The 21,204-nt window shown below is 38.9% G+C and overlaps 1 protein-coding gene across 1 annotated transcript in view; it reads left to right on the forward strand.

Moving 5' to 3' along the window:
- Window positions 1-21,204, forward strand: part of si:ch73-211e3.1 (mastermind-like protein 2) — a 73,867-nt gene that overhangs the window by 35,328 nt on the left and 17,335 nt on the right. The window contains exon 2 of the mRNA XM_056268525.1: window positions 7,283-8,926. Within this exon, the coding sequence (XP_056124500.1) occupies window positions 7,283-8,926 (1,644 nt within the window). The remainder of the gene's footprint in view (window positions 1-7,282; window positions 8,927-21,204) is intronic.

A 21,204-nucleotide genomic window follows, 5' to 3' on the forward strand; every position in this document is an offset into this window, starting at 1 on the left:
TGAAACCTCTGTTTATTTGCAGAGAGTTGAATGAATTACTAATCAAGCTGCATTATATTTCCAGCTTCATGTGTCAAATATAATAGAGAAACTCTACTTTTCATTACGTCTATTGTAGCTGACTAGTTTTATTGATTGGATAATAGCATTTCAAGTTTATGTAGACTACTTTAACTCAGGCAGTGGCGCTAGCAATGCTAATATCACAAGTTCAGTTTTGATCAAATGTACATCTTGATTGTCGCGTTGGACAATAGCATCTGCTGAATGCATAAATGTAAACGAATGTAACGTTTAACACTTTATTTGGCAAACTATCATTAATATAGTAACAAAAATAGTTAGTTCTTAGTTAACATTTATCTAACTAGACATGTCACATTCTGAACAAATGCTTATTTGCAAGGTCATCTTGTTTGTGCGTGTACAAGATGAGTGTTTATGTTTGTGCTGCAAAAGACAGAGTTAGAGGCTGAAACCATCACCAGAGCCGAGCAGAAGACACTAACACACACATACACACGGCGCACGCTCACACTAGCGCAGTGGCGCATGGCTGGCGGGCTATTCTTTGTTTATTAGCATATCTAGATGACAGTGGCATCGCAGAGGCAGCGGTAATTAAGGGCACAACAATGGAAACAGTAATGATGATTGGCATACCATTACATGCCACAGGGAAGGAGGGAGGGAGAAAGAGAAAAAGAGTGCAGTGGGAAAAGAGATAAATGAAGAAAGCTTGCTCTTTTAATCTCAGCAGGGCTACTACCTCTGTGTGCATGCGGGTCTGTGCGTAGGTGTGCACGTGTAAGTTTGCTCTCTTGTTCGCCTGTGTGTAAATATGCACAAATTCGTTTACTTGCGCTGGGAAGTCGCTTGTTTTCCTTTCCCCTCCCTGTCACACAAGCACACTGATTTCTTTGAGATGGCTTATTCAGAAAGGAAGGGTTTTCTTTCACCCTGTTTCACCTCTCTTCCAATTAAAACGCTTATTAAATTGCATGCTAAAAGTCTGCTTTTGCTCCCTGAGTATTTGTGACTTTTCCTTTAAGCGCAAAACAGTGCAAGCATTAAATGTCAAAGTTCCAAATGAAAATCCTCTCATTTGTTACTGAAATGTTATTGACATAGAGGTGCAGTAAGCGATTTCTGAGAAACACTGTTGATATTTGAAGTCAGCCCAAACAAACACACCCCTCCCTTCGTTGCTCCGCCCCTTAAAATGCACAAACACTGAACGCAAGAGTGGATGTCTCTTTATCATAGCCGAAGCAAAGCAAAAGAATGCTTCGCTGAAAAAAGCGAAGATGACAAACGAATCAAAATGAACATACAGTACACAAGAGTATACAAGCAAGAGTTGGTTGTTATGGTGCGTTCACGTGCTATGGTAATTATGGTAAATACCAAAAGCCGACGTGGAAAATGCACATGAACACCCCCTCATGTGGTATTCTCCACTGGGCAGCTCGTAGAATATTTTGATGCACGAGTTGCCGAGATGAGATAACCTTTGACCTTTTCAAAATGGCGGAGAGCAACGCGAGAGTCGTGAATGGTAAAAATATGTACTATTCATGATCTAGAAAATATACAGCATATTATTTTCCGTTTGAGTTTTGATAAATCATTTTCTTGCTGTAGCAGATCATGACTTAAGCAAATTAAAATAGTTTTAGCTAAATAACAGCTGGATCTCCATCTTTGTACCACATTACGACAACAAAAGCACGTGAACGCAACACATGGTAAATGTTCACAAGTGGAAAATATCATATTTTCCATAGCACGTGAACGCACCATTAGTCTCCAGCAGCAACTTTTATTCAAGGACATATTAAAAACATAAAGATTGTTACAAAATATAAATAAATGCTGTTCTTTATTACTTTCTATTCTTTATGCTACATAAAATAATGAAAAAGAAATGTATTTCGGCGTATAATACGTTTTTCAACATTGATAATATTAAGAAATATTTCTTGAGCACCAAATCAACATATTAAAATGATTTCTGAAGGATCATGCGACACTGAAGACTGGAGTAATGATGTTGAAAATTCAGCTTTGCCATCACAGGAATCAATTTTACATTTATTTTAAATGTTTTAAAATGTATTATTTAATAAATGTATTTATTAAATAAAACATTTTTAAATATATTAACTATATTTTACATTGTAATAATATTTCACAATGTTACTGTTTTTACTGTGTTTTTGATCAAATAAATGGAACCCTTGTGAGCATAATAAACTTCTTTTTTTTTTACCAACCGCAAATTTTTGAACGATAATGTAAATAACAGAAATGAATGAGAACTGGGGCTTTTAAGCTACAAAATGACCCAAAAACAAAAAAAAGAACATCAACGTTTGCTTTGATCCATATTGTACATGGCCTATATTTCAAGTCATGTGATATGAGTTTGGTGAGGAACATACTGAGATTTAAGTCGTTTTTTAGGATATTCACAGATAATCGTCCTCTCCATTGAGCTGTTAACCACTATGGCCGTGAATGTGATGTGATGTGAACTGTATCTAACGATTCATTGAAAATATCGGACTCAGAAGAACAATTTGGTCACAAATCTGATATCACTGCTTCTCTCATGAAATCTCAATGAAGTGCCAAGATAACAAACAAGTGAAGATAACACGATTTTCAGTGAAAAACAACTTTTATGGGGCTTGTTTTTTTTTAATCATTTTTGAGCCTTCAGCCCCAATCCACGTACACTTTTGTTATATTGAAATGAATGGTCAGAATATTCATCAAAAAGTCATCTTTTGTGTTCCACAGAAGAAATAAAGTTGACTAAACAATGACATTTGTGGGTTTAATTTCCCCACAGGGATCTGTACCTCTGCCTATCTCAGCACCTCTTCAAGGGTGTTTGTCTTGGTGAGCGTATGAGAGGTTGACTAAGTTTTCCGGCGCACACACACATACACACACATTAGGCGTGTTTATGTTGGTCTATGAGACGAAACTCTGTTCATGTGCAAAAAGTGTCTCCAGACCCCTCCCATTTTGTTTCTCTTGGCACAAACCCTCTCCCTTCCCTACTCTGTATCTCTATCTTTCTCTCTCACACACACACTCATCCTGTTTCTGTGTTCTCTAACAAGAGGGACTGTCCTTAATTACCCTTGTTGTACAGTGAAACGTACACTGTAAAAAAAATCTGTAGAAATTACAGTATTACTGGCAGCTGCTTGCCAGTAACTTACTGTAGTTTTAAATTGATGTTATTTACTGGCAACAGTTTGTTCAAAGTTAAATGAACATTAAACATTAACCAGTCTTAATCTTTACAGAATAAAACTAAAATAACAGCCTCATGCAAAGCATTCTGGGAACCAAAATCTGAAGGAAAAAAAAACAGAAAATTGTGTTTTCTGGTTGATGAAGATTTCTGGTTCCCAGAATGGTTTGCATTAGATTGTTATTTTATAATTTTATTCTGTAAAGACAAAGACTTGTTAATGTTTAATGTTCATTTAACTTTGAACAAACTGTTGCCAGTAAATATACATCAATATAAATCTACAGTAAGTTACTGGCAAACAGCTGCATAACTACAGCAATTTTTTTACAATGTACGGATAGCAGTAGCTTTTCTCAAAATCTTCCTCTTAATCATTGCTCAGATAACCTTCTGCTCCCTCAAACTAAAAGTGGATATTTTTGGAGCCAGCAATGTTCAATGAGTCGAATTTATTTTTTCTAATTAGTCACTGCATGTTCAGTAATGATGAATGTTATAAAATAACATAAAATAAATTTAGAATTTCGGTCTGTGAAATCTGGTTAGTTGATTAATGGTCGTGGTTGAAGCTGTTGGTTAAACTAACTTTTTATAAATCAATCATTTTGTCTCTATGAATTACTGAGTGAATCATTTAAAATAATAACGTGTCAAAGATTCCATAACTTTGTCTTGGCATCTGTGAAGAGGCCAAAAGCTTCTGAATCATTGATTCGTTTCAGATGACTGCACAGACAGGGACACCATGGTTGAATAATCAGCAGTTGCAGAGGTTGATCGATAGCAGCCGTCATGGAAAGCTGTGTGTGTGTGTGTGTGTGTGTGTGTGTGTGTGTGTGTGTGTGTGTGTGTGTGTGTGTGTGTGTGTGTGTGTGTGTGTGTGTGTGTGTGTGTGTGTGTGTGTGTGTGTGTGGACATGACAGCCAGGTCTAGACACAAGAGGAATGAACGGTGAAGAGACAGATATCATAGTACAGCATCGAAGGACATGCAGAACTGGGTATACTGAGTAGTTGGAGTATAAGAAGATCATTAAGTAGTAGTGCCAATAATAATTTTACATAGACTTTTTAATTAGAAGCAGCATATACAACATATTGTGTGTATGTATGAAATTTCATTCTGTCGTTAAGTTTGTCAAGAGAATGAAAGAGCCGTTTTTGAAGTGTGTGCATGTGCGTAAGTGCTCAAGGACCCCGGGAGAATATTAGAAAGGATCTGCAATTATATAAAAATCTGATAATAAAGCAAAACAATGAAGAACAAAATAGTGATTCTATATTGTTGAATGACGGATGTGTGACAGTTACTACAGTTGTGGGAAATAGTTGTGACTAGTTAATTTTTCCAAAAATGCATCGTACTGTGGTAGTTAAGCAATGAGTTATGTTGTTTGGTTGTGCTGTATCCTGTATGTGTTGGATTTGCTAAAAAGAACCAACTGCTTAGCCATTTGTTTGGGAATCAGACTAAACTGGTTGAGCTGCGTGTTATTGATTCACTACAGAACAAATGACTCTACTGAACTGATTCTTTTTGGTGAATCAAAATGAATCAATTCTTTTAAATCGAACTAAACTGGTCTTGCTAGGTTCTGTTGCGGTGTTGCCGTGCTTCTGAATAAGTAAATCAGGGAACTCTGTTAGAATTTGTACAGTATGCATTGATGGAAGAATGCACATGCGATAATTGCTAACGGAACCAAATGTCATTCATATCTCCTGATGTCAATCATGGTTTTGACGTGGTATCATGTCCAATAAACATACCAGTGTGCGTTTTTGTATTTTTTGTTGGTGTTTATTGGTTACGTAGTAGTAGTGGTGGCCAGGTCCGTTGTGTCGTGTAATCCTAAAATGTCAATTCTCTTAGTTTTGGTGGTGGTAGCGGTAGTATTTGTTCTGGGCATTGTACTAATTGACACTTTGGTTTCAGGTACTATTTGATGACTTTTATTTTAATCTCAATACCCAACAAATCCATCATCCCAATTATTGACATCTACCATTACACACACTCTCACACTGCACTAATTTATTAATCCCCTCTCATCACTGTACCATTCTGTTTGTTTAGCGTCCTGTGTGAATGTATGTGTGATTGTGTGTTCAGTGTGTGTTGTGTATGCAGTGTAGCTTTAATGAGAATCAGAACAATGCAATCAGATGTATGCCTTACCAGCCATAATTATGAGGAATATGCACAGCAGTGTGGATGATAGGTCTGCTCCCTCTCTCTCTCTTTTGCCAGCTTTCTCTGTGCTGACAGATGGTTGTGTCAGTCATAATGGGACAAATCCGATCGCTACCGAATGAAAGGCGTCCCTCCAGCAGAGAGAGAGAGGGAGAGAGACAGTCGATGTGTCTGTATTGATGTGTTTACTCAGGATGAAATTGGCATCCATTAGAGAGAGGATTGTGTGTGCGTGTGTGTCAGTGAGAATACAGGCTCTAAAATGAAGGCTGCATTAATTCATATTCTGTTACACATGCACAGACACTCTTCCTTTACGTCACGTGTTCACACTGTCTCTTTTTCAAACACAGACACACATACGCACGGCAGGGTGGACTGCGCAGACAGCTTGGCGATGCCGGGGAAGGTGTGTCTCCAGAGTTCCATTGTTCTAGACGGAGAGGAATCTATGTGGGAAAACCTCCTAGATAAAAAGGGGGTGGGGAATGGGGGGATGAAGGAAGAGAAAGGAGGAAAGAGTGCTTTTGTAGGAAGTGGACTAGCAGTGTCCACAAGCCAGCTTCTTGGGAAGGGCGTGAGGTGTAGTGTATATTTATTCCTGTATCGTATCGAAGCGGATACAATGTAGGGAGCTGTCAAGAATGCTATTTCTATATGATATGTACAAGGCAATATTCTGTAATGGTTTCCCAATGGCTTTTACAAGTCTTAGAAAGAGCTTTAAAACGGATAATGGTGTCAAAATCCACATAAAATAGAGAGAATGCAGAAGAAGAAACAAAAATGGAAAAAATACTGCACGTTCTTCTGCAGCTGGAATGTTACAGTTAATTATTCATCCCATCAAGAATCTGTTTCTTAGGAGATCTCTCTTCATTCGTCTCTCTCTCTCTTTCTCAATCTTCTATAAGGTTAAAAGTGGCATGGAACACACAGGATTTCTAGCTGCACTGGGACTAAAATCCACTACACTCATTCCAGCAACCTCCCCCCCAAGAGTCTACTAGTCTCTTTAACAATAAAGTGGTTTTCATAAAAAAAATTTAAAAAATGTGTTGCTCTCCTGAACTGAAACAGCTATTACCTGCGTTTTCTGGTTTATTTTGTAAGACCAGAATGAACTCTCTTTGTTTGAGCTTACCAGCATTCTATTTTTAATTTTATTCAATGCTTTGATACTAGGAATTCCTTGGAGGCCACACACCTAAAAAAATATTCTGACTCTGACTTTCATATTATGTGATTTGCGAGTTTGCAAACATCTTCATTCTGAATGTGACTGAGGTGCTTTTGATTGGCGGCTCTTTAGTCTTAATCTGCTAAGAGGGCTCTCCAGAGGGCATTGGAATTGGGAGGATGGGGTAAGAGAGATGGCGTTCAGGGTTTTGACCCACACACTAATGGAAACGGTCTGCTGAATGATCCCACTTCTGGCACCATTGGACAACAGCTGGGCCCTTGGAAGGCTCAGACCCAAAAAGCCAATTTTGGAAACAGGCATTCATACTGGTTATGTTTGAAAGATAGAGCCCTGAGATCCCCACAGACCATTTGTGGGCAGTAACAGACCAGTTGGCTCATAGTAACACAATTAAGTTGTTGCCATAAACCTAAATATATACTTGAGAAATGTGAGCGAATGTCCAGATTTAGACTGTTAGTAAATGTTGTCACATACCATCAGCTGATGTTACACAATTCTGGTTGATTGGCAATCCTTTGTTGAGGTTTTTTATTGTGACGTTCATAATTCTGTTCTCCTTGAAGCAACTTCCAGTGATAACAAGCCTGTGTCTTTCTGTTTCTCCACAGCTGCCTGGATCCCTGAAGAGGAAATTGACTGGGGCCGTCGAGAATTCTGCAACGCTAAACGGGGTCTCTGACACGTCTATGACCCAGGGAGGTGGCAAACGACTATGTCTGGAGGATGTCACCCTGGCAATGGGCCCCAGCTACCCTCAGCCCCCGTTCCCCTCTGGGATGGGCAACCAGGGGGGTGTTCTGGAAGCTAACCGACTGAACAGTAACAACAACAATTTGGGCTCTCCGTATTCTGTACCCCCGAACACTAGTCCTGGATCAACTCCAGGGACTGGGGGAGCCTCAGGGGGCTTCAACCCAAATGGGAGTTCTGCCACACCTTCAGTGGAACAGGAACTGCAGGAGATTTTAGATGAACTTACAAAGAATCCTGATCCCACTTTACCAGAGCTTGACATTGACAAGATCTTAGGAAAAGAAAGTGATGACCAGGCAAGTAGTGCTGGAGGTTTTGTCCACCCTGAAGGTAATGGCACCCCTAAACGATCCCCACAGAGACAGTCGCACCTAGAGGCCCACCTCACTCAATCCCCTGGTTTCTCTCAAGCTGGTTCCCCTCAAGTGGGTCCAAGTCCTGCTGGGGCACCATATACACTACCACACCCTTCCAAACCAGTTCCGTCTCCACTCTCAGCATCACCCCTATCGTCGTCCTCCTCACAAGGGCAAAATCAAGCACGATCACCCATGCTTTCTGCCGCCCTATCAAGCCGTGCTGGGTCCAACTGGCATGAGGTGTCTCGGGCCCAACAGCTTCAGCAAATGGCTTCGAATAGTAAGCACCATTCTAACAACAGTGCTGGTCCCCCACCTACACAGTCGGGGTTGTCTGGATTGGGCCAGCAGAGTACTTCCTGGGCTGGTCCCTCTCCACCCTACCGACCAGGGGATAAACTGCCTAACTCATCACCTCATCAGCAGCCCTTCAGCCCAGCAGGTAATATTCAGAGCCCCCAGAGCTCTCTAATCTCTAGCATGGCTCCAGCCCCATCCACCGGACCTTCACCACCCTACAGGCCAGAAAAGCTTGCCAGCCCAGCAATTGCTCAGCCCCCTTTTAGCCCCCAGAACAGCCTTCTGTCTGGAAATGCCCCACCAGGAGTTTCAGGCACTGCAATCCAAGGTTCTCAGGCAAGTTATCTTCCTGGCGTGGCCCCAACATCAAACAACACTCGACCATCACCTCCTTACAGACCAGATAAACATCCGAGCCCAGCTGGGCAATGTCAACCAGGAACACAACCTCCCACACAAGGACATCTTTTCAACTCACAAAATAATCAAGCACCTGCAATGTCTAGTCAGCTGTTCAAGGCCATCACATCCAACCAGCCACCACCCAGTAGCCTCAAGCTCCTCATGCAGGCGCAGGGAAAACCCTCACAGCTGCAACTAAACAAGACCTCCACAGCTGGTATGGGTACAGAACCGTACTCCTTCAATAACACCAAGCCATTACGACATTTTGACCCCGATCCCTCTGTGGCCAAACTGGGTCCTCTAGCTGTGGGAGGATACCGCAATGCTAGCATGCAGCCCACAACACCCACATCGGCCACAGGACATGGACATCTTCTGCCACAGCGCATGCAAAGGGGGATGCCGACTGGTGGTATCGTGCCTCACTGCAGAGATGTGAGTACCATCACTTCCTTGTTAAACTGTTGTGTGGAATGTCATATATTTCAAAACATATTTCACAAATAATATCAGACAGGTTGTATTAAAGTCAACTTTTAGTATGAGCTTTAGGGATTTTGTAACCTTGAGGATTAGTGGTTTCCCAATGTGTGACTTGAGGTGTTTTTAAAAAATTGGGGGAAAAACATTGAATAAAGATTTAACAGATAACATTTTTCACTGTTAAAATATTTTCTCTTTCTATCCCAGGTTAATGTACAGAAACAAATGAAATTAAGCTGTTCTTGAGTTGACTTTCCAAACTGTAAACTTTGTAGCTCTTAGATGATTTCAAAACATTACTCTTTTTGTACGAGTTATCCACCATGTCATTGTATGGCTGTTGTGTGAGTTTAGGGCAAAACTACAGGAGCAGGGTGGAAGGAGACTATTTTTGTGCCTTCTTACAGTGTAGAACTGACACACTTTACCTTTAAGTGCAGGCAATAGATGACTTCTGTAGTTGTTATTTTCACAGACTGCAATGTGTCTAAAATTTTCGACAGATGATTTAGTGCATTGGAAAAGAGACAAAAGATGTTTTAGTCAGGGCTTCTAGAATTACATTATTAAAAATCCCAAGATATAACATGGGGGAAGTACAGTCCTGTGTTTTTCCATTAGCTTGTGGAGCTTTGGGTATGCTCACTTTATAGACTGTTTCTAAAAGGTGGAGTGGGCACCCTGTGGTGTGTGCCATGGGAAGAGAGGGGAGTGGGTGTTCCAACTCTGATGTGTGTATAAGGGGGGCAGTTAGGAAGCTCCAAAGGTTAATTGAATGGACAGCTGAACATAGAGTGAAGGAATGTGAGTCTTTGTATACGAGTAGCAGCCCAGCATGCTCAGCCCATCTCTGTTAATTAGGATAGGGCTGAAATTACTGTTTTTATACTTGTCTTGTTAGTGTTTGATGTCTGATGATTTAATTTTTTGTATTTTGATGGAAAGAAAGAGAAGAAAAAGAGGCACAATTTAAGTTTTGTTTTGTGCTAACTGAGAGAAAACTATTTGTTTGCTCTGAAGTGAGAGAGTTTGTGTGAGTTTGTTTACGCAGTGAAGAGAAAAGAGTGTGTGTGTGTGTGTGTGTGTGTGTGTGTGTGTGTGTGTGTGTGTGTGTGTGTGTGTGTGTGTGTGTGTGTGTGTGTGTGTGTGTGTGTGTGTGTGTGTGTGTGTCCACGCTAAAGAGAGAAAGACAGTGTGTGTAAATGTGTGTGCCTATAGAGTTTCAAAGTACCGCTGTGCATTCTGTCTCCCTGCGTGGCGGTCTGTTTGAAGACAGAGTCCCCCTCTTTGAGCCTAGTAGTCCTCTTTCATCACACCAATAAAAGATAATGAATTTTAGAGGAGAGGGAGATTTGAGGAAGAAAGAGAAAAGGGGGCCAGTTTCTTTAGTGTCTTGGCATGCATGGTTGCAAACTAAAGAGGGACTCAAACCTTGTATCCCCTAAACTGACTGGCTCTTTCTCTTTCTCTCTCTCTCTCTCTCTCTCTCTCTCTCTCTCTCTCTCTCTCTCTCTCTCTCTCTCTCTCTCTCTCACACACACATACACACACACAGGTTGGGTTTTTATGTTTTATGGGGACATTCTATAGAAATTATGATTTTTAAACTGTTCAAACTACATTATATCCCCTAAACCTTCCTTTCACAGAAAACTTTCAGCAAAAAACATCACTTTGTATAATTTATAAGCTGTTTTCCTCTTGGGGACATTTTGTCCCCATAGCGTAGGGTTTACCAGGACCACACACACACACACTCTCACACAGTTTTATTCAATTTAACTACTCAGCTCGCAGTAATTTTTGTTTAATAGATCAGATGTGTGTACATATCTTAGTCATTTTTAATAGTGGGAATTCTGAATAAAATGTTATTGGTTGATTCAAGTTAAATAGTTTGCTTTTAAAATTAATTTAATGTCATTTATTTATATAACAAGTATTCAATTATTTGTGTATTTAGCTTATTTTGTGTGGATGTATATATTGCTATAATGTAATAAAACAAATATATATATATATATATATATATATATATATATATATATATATATATATATATAAACAAGAAATGCTTAATAGGAAAGTGTTTGGTATTGGTTCGGTTTGGTAAAACTTTGTGACGCTTCTTATTATGAACTGAACACGTACCTCTATTTCCTTTAGGAGCACAAACAAGTAGAAAACAAAAGTTTGATTATTATCAAGACTCATGATTCACAAGAACCCAACAGCAACACAGGTATTTTCCCAGCAGGAGTAGCTTTCTCATATAGTCGTTGACTCAAGTGGGGATTCCCTCCTCCTACGGAACATATCTCTCTCTCTCTTCTCTCTCTGTCATGCTTACAGTTTGTGGAGGAAGTCTGTTTGCCTGTGTGTTCAAAAGCAGAAGTGAGATTGTCTTTTTTATCTTTGTAACCTCGCTGACACTCCTCAATTAGAGAAAGTAAGAAAGAAACTTCAGAGCGATTAGTTTATTGTAAAAAGCCCAGAAATAATAATTGTAAACCAGGAAGAAGCCATAGAGAGAGTGGAGAGTGGCAGGGGCGGTTAAATATTGAGAAATAAGAAATTAATCACATATCTGTGAGAAATTACATATCTGTGTGAGATTATAGAACAAACACATTTTCTCCTCATCTTAATGTCTGTTTGTGGTCAGTTCCAGTTATCTAGATGTGGAAAAAACCTTTTATCCCTTTCTCTACTTGCCTTTTTGACATCAGTGACAAATTCTTTGTTTCAGTCTATCTCTTTGTGCTTCTTTTCTCCCCCCTTTTTGCTCTCCTCTGTGACTTGGTGTGACAGATTGGATAACCCTAGAGGTGTGTGTGCGTGTGCGCGTGTGTGTGTGTGTTCGTGTGCGCATGCATATGATTTATGAGGACACAAATTTGTATAATGACATGGGTATTACTCTGGTGTTACAACATAAACATGGTTTATGAGGACATTTCCTGAGTCCTTGTAATGAAAAAGGCTTTAAAGCATGCTAAACATTAAAAAAAAAGTTTTCTGTGATTAGCCTAGGGTTAGTGTAGGGGGATAGAATATACAGTTTTTTGTACAGTATAAAAACCATTATGCCTAGAATCCTCTTAATGATAGGTGTGTGTGTGTGCGCCCGCGTTTAAGTGCTTTCTGGAGAAGCCCAGGTGTAGCTTTGAGCTGAATGGTTCATATGACTAGAGACGTTTTGATCCCGTTTCCCTAGTGCCAGATTGATGTTGAAGTGACTCAGTAAATCTGAGGTCAGAAGGAGGCGCAGTGGAGACGTGGTTTTCTGAACAGTTGAATTGATAAGGGTTCAGTTACAGTAGGAACTGTGTGCTGTCTACACTGTTACTGTATCAACTTTGGTGTATCCTAAAAAAAAAAAAAATAGAAACAAATGAGGTAGTTGCAGACTTTGGTATCTGACCACAAATAAGTACGTTTACATGTGCATAATGGCACTACAGCATGGGTTTTGCATACTTAAGCTAAAGCGTTTAGTGCAAGTACATAGCGCAATGCATAATTAAAGTTTATAGGAATAAATATCTTTCAGAGCAAGCACACAGCACTGAAGTCAGTTGTGGTCGGTTGACATGTAAACATGCTGCAAAGGAGTGGTACAATTGTGTTATCTAGGTCTGTTAGTTCGACTAGTCTTTTTAGTTCGTAAAAACCAGGCTGGTATGATTTTAGTCGGACTAGAGTGTTTGTGACAAATTGCTATTTAAGTCTGACCAAAACTTTTAAAGTGCGTTTAAATGCACGTATTGTTGATATGAAATGCCTTGCAAAAACAAGCATTTGCTCTCCATTTCATCTCATTGTTATGTGAGAAACAATTGAGAAGATGAGTGTATGGGGCGGTTTTTAAGGGTTATGTTAGGACTGGGTATTGATTGTACCCTCTTTATAGCATGTATTCATGAACATTGACAGCTTCTCTTCCACCATTACAACAGTCAATTATTCAATGAATGAATTTATTTTATCTCAACTTTATTTCAATTAGCGAAAATGAATTTTAATAGTTTTAGTTTCAGTAAACAATAACAACACTGATCCCCACTCAGCCCTGTTGGTATGTATGAATCGCTGTCTTCTCTCTTGTTTGTCTGTGTGTTCATGTCCTTCCTTCAAGGCTGAAGTGGCGGGGGGGGTTGGCTACGTACACGGGAGAGAATATTTCATGCCAGTACCACACACACACACACACACATCCACAGCGATCTTCCCAGCAGGGTGTGGAGAGTCTAACCTTGTTTTGCGCCTCTCTTCTGCTTGGGCACGTTCACTGATTTTAACCATTTTTAAAAGCTCTAAGTGGGTCAGCTGTACATAAATGTGTCTGAGAGAAATACGAGACAGATAGACAAAGGGAGAACAGGTCACTGCTGCCACAAGAACACATTTGTCCACATTTTAGCAATAGGAGTTTTTGCCATGCTTGTGTTTGTTCATAGGTAGTTTACATTTAAATACTTTTAGAAAGTTGATGTGTCATTCGGTGTGATGTAATAGTCCATGTAAAACTACGATTCGTGAACTAATGACTCCTCTGATCCAATTCTTTTAAATGAGTTGGTCAAAAAGATTAATGAAAATTCTCACTCTCCCTCACTAAACCTGAGTATTTTTGTTTTGTTTTTATCTCTGATTCGAAATGAACCAGGAAACATTTCTGTGACTGGTAGTTTCATACACTTTAGAGTTTGGGTGTATAAATGAATTATTGTATTTTATTATAAACAATAGTGTTGTAAAGGAAAAGTGAAATTATTTACTGAAACATTAGGCCTGTTGGTTATTGTTTAACAATAAGGTGGTAATAAGCTATAATCAACTTTTTTGAGTTATATTTAAAAAGTACAAAAACACAATCTGGATGACTGTGACAACGTCAAATTGGAGCTAATTTATACTAAATACAACTAGAAAACCACCCTATAGTTAATATAACTTAAATCATTGTAGTATATATACCAGTTTCACCTCATTGCCATAGCACTCAGCAGTGACTGTTGTTAAAAGCTAAAGTAAGAAAATGTGAGCTGACTGAAGCAAGTCATTTGGCTCTTAAAAGTTTCATTTTTGGATCCAGTGGCTCACATTTTATTTTAATTTATATTTTATTTTAGTCTAGTCTCCTGATGCATCAACTACCGTTATGCCTTACAGCCCAGCGCTTACTGAAGAGTTCATATTAAGGACACAAATGATATCTTGATTTATTGTAATGAAACTGACAAGGAGGTCTTAGACTAAATGCCTCCTTTAATTTTATTCAGTGTGTGCAAGAAAGAAGCCTTGTTGTGTCAGCTTCTGTGCTTTGTGCCCAGAGGAGACAGAAAAGAGAGACAGAGATAGAGAGGACATTGAGCAATCCAACCCCTCATCAGTATTTTATTAAGAGAACGAAAGGCTTTTGCAGCCGAGACCTGCTTTCCACACATACAAATGCATATTCCTGCTCTTCATACTCGCATTTCCAGCTGACAGAATCTACAGACGTACTCTCAGTCAATGTCAAACACATTTACCTATCCTCTCTGATTCTGTTTTGTGTGGTGTGTGTGTGTGTGTGTGTGTGTGTGTGTGTGTGTGTGTGTGTGTGTGTGTGGGTGTTCGTGTTATGTTGCTGTTTTAGCAAGAACAGCAACGATTAAATCCATCTGCACCAAATGCTCACTCTCTGTCTGTTCAAAGGCAGCTCATGTTTAATTCTCTCATTTTTTCATATTACTGTGGAGGGAGAGGGAGGGGGGGGGTGTGCTAGAGAGAGAGAGAGAGAGAGAGAGAGAGAGAGGAGATTGTCAGCATAGAGACACTGAGAGAGTCTGACTCCAGACAGGAGAATGAGGCAGACATACAGAAAAAGCATAGTGTGTGAGCGTCGCTGGGAAAGACAGAGTATGCGAGTTTAGTGGTGAGGGAAGAACAGAGAGAGAGAGAAAGAAGGAGGGAGAGAGAAAGTGGAGGCGGAAAGGGAGAGACAGACAGGAGGCAGACAGAGTGAGACAGACTTGGCGACTGAGTTCTGGGAGCTGCTCTGCACACACACACACACACACACAAACACACACACGCTCTAAAAGTATCTAAATAATATACACACTCTCTAAATAAATCCACCTACACAAGAACTCTGATTGTTTAATATCAATGGACTAGCTCAGATTTATTCAGGACTGAGGCAAAAAACAGCTTCTCGGTTCTTGTTAGTCATTTTCTTCCGTTTAGGATGTGCTCAGTTACAGTATGAAGGCTTGTCAAAGCAAATTACGTTTATCTTAAAGAAAGCCAGCATGAGCACACTTTTCAAGCATTTAGTAAATTAAGTCTTAAATGTAAAGACAATAGACACATACTGTATACTATCTAGTGGTCAGTCTGTGCTAGGATTAAAAGCCAAAATGAGTGCATAGCCTGTTTCTACCACATATGATCATCAATTATGACATAAAAAGATGAAATTATGAGATACTAAGACATAATTCTGAGATAAAACGTAATAATTATGACAAACATAATTGACATAATTGTCGAAATTGAGAAAAATCATAATTTACAAGCCGCAATTGACCGGAAAATTACTTAATTTCGAATTTTTTGTCATACTTTTAACTTTTTATTCCTTAATTGGTTGAGTATGATATAATTTCAACTTGTCATAATTATGACTTTTTTGTGTTATAGTTGACTTTTCATGTCATATGATTTACCAAAGCATTTTCATTTCTTACAGTATATGTGGTGGAAATGGGGCTTCCATAGTAATGCAATGCCATTCATCAAAAAGATTAGTTTAGGTGCCCTTTTCTTGTTGTGCCAGTAGGTGGCGACGACAAGTGTCTGTTTGAGTGCTTTTTAACCAGTGAAACATTTTCTCATTGATATACAAGTCAATCTTCATTTTACGTTGCAAACCTACTAGGAGTCATCTCCTCGTTCATGAATGAGATGCTTCATTCAGCCCTAATTCGAGTCTGTAAATTCACATTTTAAAAAATGACTCGTTCAGTGAAGGGTGTGTTCATTGAGTAGTTCCAACCAATGAAAAGCTTGTTCAAATCCCATTCTCAAATGCTATTGACTTGTTTTCTAGTCAGTCTTTGAGCACAGGAAAAGCCAAGCAGTCAAGTGCTTCAAACGGGAAAGACCGTTTCACTCTGTATCGTCATTCTGTTTAGTCTAATTCCGGGCTGAAGTTGCTACACTGCTTTCTTTGTATATTTAGCATCAGTTTATACAAACTAGGCTACACGACCAGCCGCGTGTGTGATGACTTTTGGATTTGGTTAGACACTGTGTTTGTGTTAAAGCGGGTTATATAAATGTCAGATTGAGTCTAACGCGGCCTGGTGTTGACAATGATGAAGCCATGTGTTGACAGTGATGACTGGCTGTTTGACAGCTCTAGTGGATCTGCTTGCCAGATATGGTACATTTACGTATATAGATGGTGCTTTTTGTTTGTTCACGTGTTTGTTCATATCTCCGTTATGTCAAACCTATGAAACTTTAATAGTGACCATGCTAGCTCTGTTTTCATGTCAGTGCCTCTGTATGTGAACAAGGTACAAATGGGGGTATTTGTATCTTGAAAGACAAAACAGCATTCAAAATTTAACTTAACTCAGGATAATGTGATATATCTAATTGGAACAGGATGGAACTTGATTTGACCCATTGGGATTTGCTTGGATCATTAAAAGTTAAGCTTTGGTATTGTAAACTACCAGCTGGTGGCAACGTTTGCAGAAAAGAAACATAGTTTTAGAGGCATTGAACGTACATTTTGAGTAGCAAAACCTTTAGTTTATGTCTGTTCTTTTCCATGTTCAAATATTTTTTTTTTATTATAGTTGATGTTGAAGGATCACGAGTCCATATTTAAATAGACTGACATCCTCATCCTCAGAAATCATAAACAAAACCACACACAAGCTAAACGAAAATATGACCCAGACAACGTTAAATCCTGGAGGGGTTCACTTTCAGTGAGGACGTGCTTTGTTTAGTGAATTATTGTCTGCTGAGAGCATGAAAGTCAAAAGTATAGAGTGCTATCAAAGTTCAAGAGACATTTAGAAACCAAACACTCAAAACTATAAAGACAAGCCTGTTGTGAGTCTAATCTGATAAAGTACGACAAATTATCCATTTGTAGTTGAGATTAATACCATTTAATGTTGGATTTCAGGACATTTTTGTTTACTTATGCGCAATTTTGGGTCTGTGTTGGGTCACCACTTCTGTGTTCTAATATAAAATCTGAGCCTGAAGCCAAAGCAGTTGAGAAGCAGTGATCTAGAACAGCAGCTCTTGCTGTGGTGGATGCTGATTCAGTCTTTTCTCTTCTCAGCGCCTTCCTGCTCCTGTTTGGGTGTTTCTCTCTCTCTCTCTCTCTCTCTCTCTCTCTCTCTCTCTCTCTCTCTCTCTCTCTCTCTCTCTCTCTCATCTCTCTCTTCTCTCTCTCTCTCTCTCTCTCTCTCTCTCCTCTCTCTCTCTCTCTCTCTCTCTCTCTCTCTTCTACCATTCATTCTGTCTGACATGCAGTCGTTTGTTGTTGTCTTTTCCTCGCCCTCTTCCAGACACCCTGTGGAGAGAGTGATGAAGGAGAATACAGGAGAATACAGAAGAGGGAGAAAATGACGAGGAGGGAGAGGAAAAAAAGAGAGTGATGGCGTAAAACTAGCGTTGAGCGTTTGAGCCTTTGTTCTACTTTTATGTTAAGCAGGAATGAAAAATGCTGCGGTTGCGGTTAGAGAATTACCAGATCTGAGTCTGATTTGTGCATTTAAATGTGTGCTGTAGCTTTAATAAGGACATGTTGTCTTGAGCAGGTTAAAGATATCAGTACTAGTTGAAGTGTGTCACTGTTTCCACATAATTGATTCTCTCTCTCTCTCTCTCTCTCTCTCTCTCTCTCATCTCTCTCTCTCCTTCTCATCTCCTCTCTCTCTCTCTCTCTCTCTCTCTCTCTCTCTCTCTCTTTTTTTCTCTCTCAATCTTCTTCTCTCAGCCTTCCCCATCCATCTCATCTGCCCCAGTAATGCACTCCCAGCTATAAATTATTATCACTAAGCGTGTAGAATACAATAATCACAAAGCATCTATAAAATTGTGAACATTTACTGGTGGTTAGTACGAAACAAATGTTTGAGTGGCTAATATCAGAGCATCATATATCATGGTGGAGCATTTTGTATGTCAACGTATATCCTTCTTTTAGATCGAAAAAGCAATTTCAGGCTATTTTGGAAGTAGCTGTGAATTTAAAATAGTTTTTTCAACCATGCAAAGAGTAAAAAGTAATGGAATGTCATGGAAATATCTGTAGTGAAGATGCATTTTGTTGCGCTCTGCTCTAAATATTTAATCAGCTAGATATTGCTCTTCTGTAGAGTAAAACATGTTCAGCATAGTGATGTCTGAACATTACAAACCATTGCTTAAGTAATTCTTTTGATTGAATCAGTCAAAGTGGTTCACAATTTGATTATGATGATTCATTAACAAATTGATCTAAATTAAAAAGATTTTTTTTTTTAAATTTCATATCTTCTAACCACAGATAACTAATTACTGGTCATTAACATGAGCAGACTGTCACCGTCTGAAAGATTTGCATAGCTGATTTATTGCATCTTTTCAAACAAACAAACCTATCAACACCCACATTATATACAAACATCCTCACAACTAGAATTTATTCTAACAGGCATATTGTAGAGCACAAAGATTGTGCAATGCTTAAGGTTCAGTCATAACACTGGTTTATTTTGTGAAATCTTCTCGATTCATGCCACAAGCACCCAATCCTTTACTCCCATTGGCTGAGGAGCACACTGAGGGGCGTGGCAATGGTCAACTAAGCTAACAAGTCGACCACTTGTAGACATTACGCCCACATATGTGTTTGTTCATGTGTGTGTGTGTGGTGTGTGTCTGTGTGTGTGTGAGAGAGTCGTCAGTGGTAAGACTGACGTTACTTAAAAACCTCTCTCAGCTTGACCTGTGTAAAAGAAATATTCATTATACAGTATGTGGGTAAAAAAAAAAAAAAAAGCTGTGTAATTGTAGATACTTAGACTTTCTTAAAGATACACCAACCAGCAATAGATTATTTTAAATAGTTTTTGACTCTTTAAAAAGTTTGGACTCTGTAATAATGTTTTTGAAAGAACTTTCTAGGCTCTATTTATTTGATCAAAATACAGTAATAACAGCAATATTGTGAAATACTATTACAATTTAAAATAACTTTTTCAATTTTAATTGAATGAGCCATCATCACTCCAGTCTTCAGTGTCACATGATCCTTCAGAAATCATTCTAATATGCGGATTTGCTGCTCAAAAAACATTTCTGATTGAAAACAGTTGTTCAGTTGTTTTTGTGGAAACTATGATACTTTTACTTTCAGTATTCTTTGATATATAGAAAGTTAAAACAACAGCATGTCTATGAAATAATGTTTTGTAACATTACGAAAGTCATTTTGATCTATTTAATTCATCCTTGCTAAATTAATCACTAGTTAATAAATTAATTACTGACTCCAAACTTTTGAATGGTAGTTTTTGTCTATTTTTTTTTATGATAATGGTGGATGAATAGGCCTACATCTCAAATATTGCAGTGTAACACTAACATTTTGCAATAACATACTTTACAGAATCATTTAGACTCGATTAAAACCCGGATTAAAGTTGGCAGTCCAGCAAATTTTCCGAAAGTGAATCCATCTCCTACATTCTATCCCTTTTTATTCCCTCCCCAACAGGGGATCATCACACACGTTCTTCATTCCTGCCTCCTCTGTCGCACTCTTGCAGAGGAACATATGGGCGAGAATGTGGCATGCATAATTAAACAGATCCACCAATAAAACGTTAACTGTTTAAAAAAATTCTAATTCTGACTCATTTATTTTTTCCAGCATGATTTGTTCTCATAACTTTAAGAATTGCTCATCGAGAGTTTCCCTTGAATCATTAAATTGTTGTACAAGAGTCAAGTACTCTGTATAATGCCTTTTAAATTGCACATGAGATACTTGGCTGTGTTTCGGCTCTTAATACAAGTAGCTAATGACGGAGTAAGAGGTTGAATAAAGAAGCTTCGTTCAAGTTTCCTTCTTTAAATAGCAATAAATAAACGTAATGCTATGCCACTGTGGCCCCTTAGCGTGTGATTGGTGTTTGCATGTTTGACATCTGTCAGTTTTAATAGTGGCGGCTCCTCCACTCATCCCATGGGGCTTTATCTTCCACTCAGCACACAAATCTCCCAATCAATTTACCAAATGAAACCGGGTGTGCAGTGCTTAAAAGAACAGTCCATGCTTACTGAGCATGAGAGTGAGATGGAAAGAGAGAGCGAGAGGGAATATTGTTTATGTGACCTGTTCCCCGGCATTAACCCAATTCATTCATCCAGGATTAGGATGCTTTATTAAAGAAACAACGGAGGGTAAAAGAGAGTGAAAACACAGAGAAGAGGCTCAAGAAGCTAAGACAGAATAAGAGATTGAGAATGAGTTGAAGAGAGGTGGGCTGATCGATCTTGAAATATCTGTATATCCGAGGTTGATTCTGCATTAAAAATGTGTTTTAACACTAACCTACTGTTTATTAAGTAAGAACCTTAATGTATATTATAAGCTTTAAAGTGAAAAAATTAACTTGGCAAGAAATGCTTCATTTTTATTTCATATACATCAATAAAAACCAAGCTAAATATGACATTTTTCTTAGGTTATTAGGTTTTTACAATAGCAACTCTACACTATAGAATTTGTTAAAAGATTGATATTTAATGTTAAAGTTTGTGTGTGTATTATATACAGTATATATATATATACACTCACCGGCCACTTTATTAGGTACACCTGTCCAACTGCTCGTTAACACTTAATTTCTAAGCAGCCAATCACATGGCGGCAACTCAGTGCATTTAGGCATGTAGACATGGTCAAGACAATCTCCTGCAGTTCAAACCGAGCATCAGTATGGGGAAGAAAGGTGATTTGAGTGACTTTGAACGTGGCATGATTGTTGGTGCCAGAAGGGCTGGTCTGAGTATTTCAGAAACTGCTAATCTACTGGGATTTTCACGCACAACCATCTCTAGGGTTTACAGAGAATGGTCCGAAAAAGAAAAAACATCCAGTGAGCGGCAGTTCTGTGGGCGGAAATGCCTTGTTGATGCCAGAGGTCAGAGGAGAA

The sequence above is a fragment of the Rhinichthys klamathensis genome, unplaced genomic scaffold (assembly GCF_029890125.1).
Source record: "Rhinichthys klamathensis goyatoka isolate OS25496 unplaced genomic scaffold, OSU_Roscu_1.1 h1tg000275l_1, whole genome shotgun sequence".
NCBI classification, from domain to species: Eukaryota; Metazoa; Chordata; class Actinopteri; order Cypriniformes; family Leuciscidae; genus Rhinichthys; species Rhinichthys klamathensis.